Source organism: Petaurus breviceps, unplaced genomic scaffold (genome assembly GCF_028583685.1).
Source record: "Petaurus breviceps papuanus isolate PSGF00001 unplaced genomic scaffold, PetGlider_PUasm1.0 90919, whole genome shotgun sequence".
Classification (NCBI taxonomy): domain Eukaryota; kingdom Metazoa; phylum Chordata; class Mammalia; order Diprotodontia; family Petauridae; genus Petaurus; species Petaurus breviceps.
In genome coordinates this window covers 31,154,707-31,165,667 of record NW_027187378.1, presented here as the reverse complement: position 1 = coordinate 31,165,667, position 10,961 = coordinate 31,154,707, and the positions used below count along the sequence as shown (strand labels likewise).

At 41.5% G+C, this 10,961-nt stretch overlaps 1 protein-coding gene across 6 annotated transcripts in view; it reads right to left on the bottom strand.

Annotated features, from left to right (window-relative positions):
* Positions 1 to 10,961, bottom strand: part of GFRA2 (GDNF family receptor alpha 2) — a 102,984-nt gene that overhangs the window by 11,530 nt on the left and 80,493 nt on the right. For all 6 annotated transcript variants that reach the window (XM_069075736.1, XM_069075731.1, XM_069075732.1 and 3 more), the window contains 2 exons: positions 1,652 to 1,761; positions 608 to 748 (listed from right to left, as the gene is read on the bottom strand). In XM_069075736.1, the coding sequence (XP_068931837.1) occupies positions 608 to 748; positions 1,652 to 1,761 (251 nt within the window). The remainder of the gene's footprint in view (positions 1 to 607; positions 749 to 1,651; positions 1,762 to 10,961) is intronic.

Below are 10,961 nucleotides of genomic sequence, written 5' to 3'. Positions count from 1 at the left end.
GGAAAGAAAAATGTATGGCAGAGAAAAGGAAAGAATGAAAGGTAGGAGAAAGAGAAGAAAATGGAAGCAATAAGGATGATGGATGGCAGAAAGAAAGATCTATAAGGAGAATAAAGGGAAATGTAATGGCAAGTTGCTAGAGAGAACTGGAGAGACAGGAGGGGATTGATATCCTCTGACACTGGAGTTCTGCCACCTCCCCAGCTGTGACACCACCACACAGGAGATGCCACTTCTGTAGCTGTCTCAAATGGGGTGTTGGATGACTTTCAAAGGACGTGGATCTGATTCCATGGCATACTGGAATAAATGGGAAAAGCCACCATGGACAGTGGCTTGGTAGAAAGAATATTGTCAGTAGCTAAGTTAACACGGAAGACTTGACTGTAGTCATCAGGGCAGCTGCATTAGAAGACAACACAGGTTCAGGTCCCCAGAACGTAAACCTCAAATGATCAAACACCCAAGTTGGGACCTGGAGAATCTGCAAAGACCCAGTCTATAAGCCAGATATCCCTGTAGAAATGATCCGTGCCAAGTTGACTTGAGGTGGAGTAAGAGCAGCCAAGAGACAGTGGCCAGGGTCTTCTGGGCCACAAGAACTTACGGAGACATGGATTCTCTGTGAAGTCTTTCAGGAACTTTTCACACTCTTCCTCCATGTTTCCACTCCCTCGACAACTGCACCAAGGGGATACCACAATGCTGGTGGGGTTAGAGTCCACATAATTCGGTGTCATATCAAACCCTGAGGAAACAAGGAAGGGGGAGGTGGGGAAGGAAGAGGAAAGTGAAGACAGTAGTAGGTTTTTCCCTTTCTCCCTCTTTTCCTGGGACCTAAAGACACCATATAACCAATGGTAGACACATGCTTCCTATCAGCATCACAATATTAATTCAGATGTCACTGTTTTCCATTGCCACTGGGGGGACATTAAGGCATAAAGAGTCACCTGCCTCCTCGCTCATTAAGGCAGAAAAGAAAACCCAAGAGTCCTGCTTCCTGAACATCAAGAAGCTTGCTTTCTCCTTCATTAGGGCAATTAGGTGGCACAGCTGATAGAGAGCTGGGCTTGGAGTCAAGAGGATCTGAGTTCAAATCTGATCTCAGGCACCTACTGGTCATATAATCCCGGGCAACTCACTTCAACTCTGTCTGTGTCAATTTCCTCAACTGTAAAATGGGGATAACAATAGCACCTACCTGTTGGGAGGATAAAATGAGATATCTGTAAAAAATGTTTAGCACAATTCCTGGCACGTAATAGGTACTTAGCAAATGCTTGTTTCCTTTCCCTCCCCTTTATTAACCATTCTTCTTTTCCACATGTCAAGTCCTACCTGTTGACCCCCAACTTCAGTATCCCTTCAAAACCTCTGGATATCATCCCAAGGGCAGCCAACATACTCTACCACGTAGCAGAACTGGAGCCATTATATCTCTAAGTGGCTCCCTAGTAAGGAAATAATGTTCTCTGATTCCCACTATAAGCTGCCACTGCCTGAGACCTCGACAAAGTTCAATTTCAAATCTCAAAAACGTCACCCACTGAATAACAGACTCAACCTACAAACAATTCTAAACCCTGCAAAGACTAGGAAGGGCAAAAATGTCACCTTTATTCCAGGGAACATCAGCATAGAGGCTTACCAATCATGCCTGCATAGGATCCCAGACATGCCTGGTAGTTGTCTGAAGGGCAGCTGGTCGTTGTCTGGTAAGAGACACGACAATTGGCATGGAAGTCTGCCAGCCGGGACCTGGTGAGATGAAAAACAGGAAAAAATGTTAATGTGATTTGGCTGACTTATTTCTCTCTTTCTTTTTTTCTTCATCTGGTCCAGAGAAGAAAGTTCTCTTTTTCATACCTTCCAAGGAGTGCAGGGTTAGAAGGAAGGAAAGAAAATAAGCAATTGAGAGGAAGAAATAGGAGGGAATAATTTTATGCTGTCTTACATTGTTGAGAGGTATTTCATGTGAGGGTATAAGTCTTGTGTCCCTGCTAGACTGTAAGCTCCTTGAAAGCAGAAACCCTGTATTTGTGTTTGCCTACCTACCTCAATCCATCAGTCAATGAACATTAATTCAGTCCTTACTACATGCCAGGCACTATGCTAAGCAATGGGGATACAAAAAGTGGCAAAAGACAGTCCCTGACCTTAAGGATCTTACAATCTCATGGAAATGTGAAGAAAGCCCTACAATACTATAGAACAGGAACTAGAAGTAGTAATAACATTTATGATTAGCTCTCTACAAGCCCCAGTCCCACACAGTGCAGAGCATAGATGATGCATGTAATAAAGCATCACATATGTCATTTTATATGTAGCATTTGTTACATTATGAATAGTATTTGTAGAGCTGGAAGGGACTTTGGTAGTCTTCTAATCTAATTTCTTTCTATTACTAATATGGAAACAGTTCTGGTGAGATGAGATTACTTGCTCAAGAACACACAGGTAACTAAGTAGCAGAATCTGGATTCAAGCCCAGGACCTCCAATTCCAACCCAGAGCTCTTGCCACAGTAGCATGCTGCTGGTACAGAAAGGAATGGGAAACATAACTAGAGAAGGGAAGGAAATAGAAAATAAGGGGAAGGGGAAAGGGAATAGTAGAGGAGAAAGAGGCATTGGGAAATGGAAGAAAAAAGGGAGATGAGAAGGAGCATAGAAAGTATTTGTTTTCTGTGGTTTTTTCACTCCAAAACAAACTAATGACCCAGTAAACTGGGGAAGGATGGAAGGAAGGAAGGAAGGAAGGAAGGAAGGAAGGAAGGAAGGAAGGAAGGAAGGAAGGAAGGAAGGAAGGAAGGAAGGAAGGGAGGGAGGGAGGGAGGGAGGGAGGGAAAGAGGGAGGGAGGGAAGGAAAGGAAAGAGAGGAGGGAGAGAAAAAGGGAAAGAAGGAAGGAGGAAAAGAGGGAAGGAAGGAAGCAAGGAAGGAAGGGAAAGGCATTTATTAAGCACCTACTATGTTCCAAGCACCATGCTAGGAACTTTATAAATATTATCTCACTACCCCAGGAGGTAGGTGCTATTATTATCCACAATTGAGGAAACTGAGGCAAACAAGTTTAGTGACTTGTCCAGGGTCACACAGCTAGTAAGTGCTTGAAAATGGATTCAAATTCAGGTTTTCCTGACTCTGGACTCAGAGCTCCATCCACTACACCACCTAGCTTCAGAAAGTGCTAGAAAAAGTGATTTGGGTCTGTGGCAGGAGACCCAAGTTCTGCCCTCTATTCAACTGAGTGAGCTTGGAGAGATCACTTTGAACATCAGTTTCCTTATTTATAAAATGAAGATAATACCAACAACCCCATCTACCTTACAGAGCTGTGTGAGGATGAAATGAGATCATTCTTTAGAGAGAGATAAATATCAAGCATTCATATTATTTATTGGTCTCTCTCTGTTTCAAGTCTGAACAAAACCTAACCTATGTAGGGATTTCTTCTCCTGTCCTAGTTTCCTAGTCGTGAATCACCCCACCTCTTCCAAAGCTATATAAGTCAGTTCTGAACAGGAGACTGCATGTTACAGCTGAAAGAGCATAAGATTTGTATTTAAGAGACCCAGGTACAAATCCTGACAGCAACACTCATTATCTCTGTGACCTGGGGTTAGGCATCTCCCCTCTCTCAACCTCAGTTTTCTCATCTCTAAAATGAGGGGATTGGACAAGATGACACCTAAGGTTCCTTCCAGTTCTATGACTCTTAAGAAAAAATTCAGCTTCTGACCATTTACCATTGAAAATTTGGGGGAGGGTTGATGGAGGGAATACAAACACAAATGGATTTCTCTGTGGAGATGCCAACGGAGCTCCAAGTGAGAAGAAGGGGCAAGCAAGATCTGTGACTTTGGTTGGATGTAGTGGCTTCCTTTCCCCCTTTTACATTATGAAGGAAATGCCATTCAGGCTAGCTAGAAAGAAGGCGTTGGGAATTTCACCTGACCTAATCACCCAGCCTCCTCACTTCCCACCCTCTCCACCATGTAACTCATGCACCAGTCAATCTAAAAACTGTGAAAAATCTCAGGCTTCAGAGTCTGTAAAAATTCACAGGGAAAAACCTATCTGGTCTTTCAGTGCTCAATGTTCCCATGGTCTCTGGGGGATGTCTCTGAGAAAAGCTCAGATTGAAGTTGAAACCCTTCCAGACATCAGAATTTCTCCTTGCTTTCTGCCTTCTTTTCTGGTCCTGAGGATACCTTTGCTTGATCTCATGGCCCTTCAGTCCCTTGAGCACATTTGGAGTCGATACTTCTTTGTCTATTCAAGGAATCTATTCCAGCTATGCCATTCCACTGGTTCAAGTGTGGGGCTTATGGGGACAGGTTTACTTGCTGTGATCAATAGCCACAGAATCGTGGAATCACAGAATTGGAAAATTGGAAGAGACCTTAGCAGTCACCTAGTTTAAGAAATCCCCACTCTGCTCGACGACCTCTAAGAACAGGGAAACTACCACATGTTGAAGCAGCCCAGTCTGCTTTTGAACAGTGCAAATTGTGGGGTGCTTTCTCCTGAACTTGAGTCTAAATTTGTATCCTTCAATGTTCCACCCACTAGTCTTGCTTCTGTGGCCCAGTGGATAAAGCACTGGGCCTGTTAACAAGAAGAAGAGTTCAAAACCAGCCTTAAACACAGTGTGGCCTTGGAAAAAGCACCTAACTGCTGCCTGCTTCAATGATCTCAACTATTAAATGAAGATAATAATTAACACCTACCTCCCAGGGTATAATCAAATGAGATAATGTTTGTAAAGCGCTTAGCACAGGGCCTGACTGACACATTTAGTAAATGCTTGAACCTATATGACAACCCTCCAAATTTTTTTAAATGGCTATCATATCCCCAGTCTTCTTTTGTCTTGGCTAAACATTCCTCCAACTGGCACTCGTAAGTCATGAACTTCAAGCCCTTCAACATCCCAACTGCCATCTTCCAGATGCTCTCCAGCTTGTTAATTAATTTCTTAAACAGTGGTATATAGAACTGACCCCAATACTCCAGATGGGGTCTGATGAGGGTAGAGTATGATGGCATGTTCACCTTCCAATTCATGGATGCTACACTCCCCTCAATGCAGCTCAACATCCAATTAGCTTTCTTGGTGCCACATCACCCTACCAACATATTTTGCCTCCAGTCTACTAATACCTCCAGATTCTTTTCAGAACAACTGTTGTACATCCATGCCTCTCCCAGTTTATAATTGAGAAGTTGGGTTTTTGCACCTAAAGGCAAGACTTTATATAGATCCCTATGAACTTCATCTTCTGAAGGGCTATCAAGCTCCTTTTGGATCTTGTCGCTCTGTGTACTAGCTTGTCTTCCCTCTTCCCTCCATCCCTCTCCATCCTGACCTCATTTTTACATTATCTGCAAATCTGATGAGCATGCCATGTAGGCCTTAAAGTTATTAATTAAAGTGTTAAACAGCACAGGTCCCTGGCATACTCCACTAGAGATGTCCTGCCATATTGACACTGAAACACTACCCTTTGGGTCTGGCCATACAGACTAGTCTGAATTTTATCTCATATCATCATCTTTTTATCTTTTCCACAAGAATCATAAAGCTTTGTTAAAATTTAGGTAAACTATGACTACAGTTGCCCTCATCTATTAGTTTTGTAATCCTAAAAGAAATGAGGTTGATCTAGAGTAACTTATTCTAGATGTCATTCTGGCTCTTTGGAGAGAGACAGAGAGAGAACCAGCCAACAGATGTCTAGATAATTGTAGCCACCCTCCTAGCACTATATACAATGTCCCAAAAGTCTTAATGTAGTTTTAAACTTTGAAAACTTTCATTACAGCCATGTGACCTTAGGCAAGTCACTTAACCCCAATTGCCCCACCTCCCTCCCTCCAAAAAGCACAAAAAAAATCCTTTCATAACTTTTAGAAAAACCTGTATTATGTCTTTGTGCTAGGCTTATGATTTGTTTTCCAACTCCTCATCTACTTCCTCTTTTTGTCCAGGTGGTCTATGCCTGGCACATAATAGGTGCTTTTAAAATGCTCATTGACCTTGACAAAATAACTTATCTCTCCCTCCTTTAACCAAATGTTTTCTATCATGCTTCTCCTTATTTCTGGGTTTCCTCACATAAGTGAATCCTCTTAATAAACAATGCTACCTTATTCCCCACCACTACCTTTTATCTATACCATTCTTTTTGAATAGAGAACACTTATCCAGAGCCAGGGTCCAATCATGAGTTTCTTCCCAACTTGCTGTCTCAGTGATATCTATGAGGTCAAATTTGCCGCCCTGCTTTCCCATCTGATGCCTCTTATACTTTAAACATTAACATAGAGACCCTTGCAGCTATGGGTTTTCCTTCCAGTTCTTTTCTTGAATTTTGTTTCCTATAGATGAGGTGCAGGCTCTGGGAATCCCCTTGAATCTTTGAGGTATAGGCTCTGGGAACCCCCATTGAACCCTGATTAAATGTATGAGGCATTTGCACGAGGCAATAAGCCTTACATTGTGGCTGGGCCCAGACCTCTGTTACTAGCCTAGCCCTCCATTGTCCATCCTTTGAGATCTATCTTGAGCCTATCAAAATATGAATCCACCCTTGAACTGGCCTAGCCCACCATTGTCTGTTGGCTCCAGGTAGCCTCCAGCAACTTCCCACCCTTAATCACTCATTGACCTCATCTGACTCAAACTCCTCCTCTAGACCACCCCTAGATTCCTCCCACAACCTTTCTGTATATAAGACCCCATCTTGTCTCCATGTGTGTGAGAGCTCCATAGAATGACCTAGCACAGACTTACGCTGTGTCTAATACAAAAGAACTTTTAACAAACTTTACTTTTCTTTGGCTGAGAAGACTTGAGTCGAATTCATTCAGCAGGACCTGGCATGTTGGTATTTTGGGGTCTCCAAAGCAATCCTAACCCTCTTTATGGGTAACCTGTTCACTATGTCTTGTTTTTTTTTTTTTTGCTATTCTCTATATGGTATCTAACCTGGAGGATATATACAGGCAGTCATTTTACTTCCCTAAACTTTTTAGCTTAAAACCTCTATTATTATTATTATTATTATTATTATTATTATATTTGCAAGGCACCTGGAAAATATATTCTTACCAGCCTTTGTTAGACATTCTCCATCTGTCCCCAGGAATCTGTCATTTGTAAGTCATGATCCAGAGATTCAAGTATTCCCACCCTCAGACAGCATCTCATTATATTAGCTATTCCCTTCTCAAATTTAATTTTTCTCTCCTATAGTTCTTGCCTTTAACGGGTTTCTGTTTTAGGTTCCATTTGTACCCACATGAATCACCAAAAGTGTGTCATTATCATCTGTTTTGATAAGTTTCAGAAGTTCTGTTATGTCTTGGTTACATGGCCCAGAAAGACAACAGACATCTCTACTGTTGCTTCAGTTCAACAAATAATAAACCTCAGTAGCCCTAAGTAACCCTTATCATCTACTACAACTCTACTCTTCCTTCTTCCTTTATACTTTGGTAAATGACTTACCACCTGATAGCTAGCATATAGATAATCTATGTAGTGCTTTATAAATATTAACACATTTTTATCCTCACAACAACCCTGGGAAGCAAATTTGATTATCTCCATTTTACAGATAAGGAAATTGAGGTACACAACTATTAAATGTCTTCTAGGAAATGTCTAAGACCACATTTGAATTCAGACCTGACTCCAGGTCCAGTGATCCACCTAGTCAAGTCCACTGAGTCACCCACCTGCCTCTAATGATAGCTTGGGTAGTTCTGCCAAATCATTCCTGGAAGGACAAGCAGATCCCTCCTCCTCAAGGCATCTGCTATCTCTTCTTTTTTTTTTTTTCCCTTAAGCTGAAAATCTCTTTTTAAGCTCTAATTGTACAGGTACTCTTTTCCTTCCATTTCTCCTCTATATGACACTCTCCCATTCTCCATCATCCAGACAAGAGTCAAGTCTTCCACTTCGGGTTCCTTCATCACACACTAGATACCAGTCATTGCATAATTTCTTCTGCTGTTCATAATAGTTGAGATTTTCAGGTTTGTTTTTTGAAATTACTTGTGGATATTTATACTTCTAACTTAAGATAAAAATGTTTTGCAGTCAACTATTACTTCTTAATAACTTAATAATTCTGAATTGCTTTCTGTTTTCTCAGAAACTCTACAAGTCCCAACACCACCCATCTACACTTTAGCCTTGCACAAATCTATTCCAACAATTTGCCTCACCCACATACTCACTCACTAACTAATCCTACTGGTAGTACTTATCTTTTCTCAGCTTTCCAACCTACCATCTTGTAGACTTGCCAACTACCTTTCCCTTATCCTTCTTGAATTTACCTCTTCCAGGTTCTACTCCCCCTAGTCTTCTCCTTAATCCTATTTCTTTCTTTTATATCGTCCTGACTTGTCTTTGATCTTACTTCTCTTACAACCAAGCAATGGTATCTGGAGCAGAATCTGGACCTGGAAATTATTTTTCAAATTTTCCTCAACTTCTTCTAAATTCTGCCAAATTTCTCCTGCCCAAATTTAACTTCTGACTTAGTCACTAGTCCAAACTATTCCAAGTCACGTATGTGGTTTTCTTTTCATTCATCTTAAGTCCTTCTCTCACTTTCAAAGTTCTTCATACCTTAGCCCCCTCCCACCTTTCCAACTTTTTTATACCTTATTCCCCATGATGGCCACATATGCTCACCTGTTCTACAAACAAGACACTCCATCTCTTGATGCCATGAATTTTCTCTGACTGTTCCCCATGACTAGAATGCTTTCTCTTGCTCAACTGCACCTACTGACTTCCCTGGTTTCCTTTAAGTCCCAAATAAAATGGCATCTTTTACAGGAATCCTTTCTTAGCCCCTCTTAGTGTCTTCCCTCTCTTATTATTTCCTATTTATCTTGCATATAGTTTGCTTCATATATATTTGTTTGTATGTTGTCTCCCCCATTAGATTGTAAGTTCCTTGAGGGCAGAGAATATCTTTTCCTCTTTTTGTATCTCCAGTGCTTAGCACATAGTCAGCACTTAATAAAAGTTTATTGACTGATTGATTACAACTTTATCCCCATGGCAAATGGAAGTAGAGTGCTCCTTCCAGCTATAGACAAATCAAACCCCTAAGCCAGGCTGGTCAGCTAGAGATAGAATAGTGGCTATCATACAGAACTCAGAGTGATAGAAAGCTTGCTATGTGAATCTCCTGCTCAGTTTCCTCATCTATAAAATGGAGATAGTAAAAGTGCCTACCTCACAGAGGATCAAATGAGATTACATACAGAAAAGTGGTTTGCAAAACTTAAAGTGCCATATAAATGTCAGCTAGCAGTAAAAGCACAAGGAGAAGCAGAACTAGACAAGGGTGTGTAGATGGTTCAAGATGACCCCATCCTCATTGCTACAAAAGCAACCCCCAACTCCCAATGCCTGGGTGAAGACATGTGAGCAACATACTCCTTACATATGACTAGCCCACATTACATTATTAATTTCCTCCCAGGAAATCTAGGGAAAAGGCAGATGAAATAAAGCCTATGTCCCACATCACAGTAGAAAGAAACATAGATTTGTTTTCATCCCTTCCTCCTATGCCTGAATTATACACTCCATAATCAGGCCCCAGAATGAAAAAAAAGCAGTATTTTAGATTGTTCCTTCCCATCTGCAGAACCTGCTGTCCTTCCTTCCCAGACCAGGATGGCTTTTGCCACGAAAGTGTAAAAAGAGAGATGCAATGTAGGTTAGATCAGAATCAGTCTGAACTGTTTATATAACTGGAATGAAGAATAGGGGTACATACATCTAGGTCTTCAAGTGTGGTCCTTTGACTGAATTCAAACTTTATAGAACAAATCCTTTTAATACACAATTGAGGACCTAGAGGGCCACATGTGGCTTCAAGACCAAAGGCTCCCCAGACCTGTTCTAGGACATTATGTTGGGAAACTCAACTGAGATTCTAAGGAGACCAGGAGAACAGGAAAGAGTCCAGGACAGAAATGAAAGGTCAAGAACAGAGCTGCCAAGGACAGGATCTCCAAAGAGCTAGCCAAATTCCACATCCTATAAAAGGGAAGAAAGGGTATTATTCCAACAGTTAAATGACCTCCATAACATTCAGGATTCTTCACCCCTTCTTCTATCTACACAAACTACCCATCATTCAAGGTTCACCTCAAGTCCCACCTCCTTCATGAAATCTCCCTTCACTCTTCCAGATGTCATTGATTCACTAAGGGCGAGAATTGTTCCTTTCTTTGTATTGGTATCCGCAACACCCAGCATGGATCTTGATACACAGAAGGTTCGTAATAAATGCTTGGTGATTGATTAGTCTCTCCCTCCTCTGGGAGCCCACAGTACTTTGTAATCAAATAACACAATGTAGCAATAAACTCTATCATGACTTGCATTATTTTCTAATCATTTCACCTAAATATGAGCCTCTTCCCCATGACTTAGAGGTAAACTCCTCCAAACAGGAGAAAACTACTTCTTTCTTCCTTCTTTTACATCCCCTACAATCCTGGTGGAAGCCCAGGTACAGAACAAACATTTAATACTTACTTGTGGACTGACTGACTGATAGGAATGAAATGTGATACTTGTGCTAATCAGAGGTGATAAAACACATTCTGCTTTAATCTTCTAGGGAATAAGCATATTGTCCATCACATTTGGCTTCCATGCTCTGGTTCTGCAAGAGCTGGAAACCTCCCAGATGCTTTACATTTTAGCATGACATCCTGGAGATCTCTCTTTCCTTCAACGTAGCCATCTCTCCTAACTGGATTGCCTCTCTGGCCTACAGTCTCAACCCCAAGTTCTTCCATCAATCTTTCTCTCTGTCTCTCTCTCTCTCTCTCTGTCTCTCTCTCTCTCTCTCTGTCTCTCTCTCTCTCTCTCTCTCTCTCTGTCTCTCTCTCTCTCTCTCTGTCTCTCT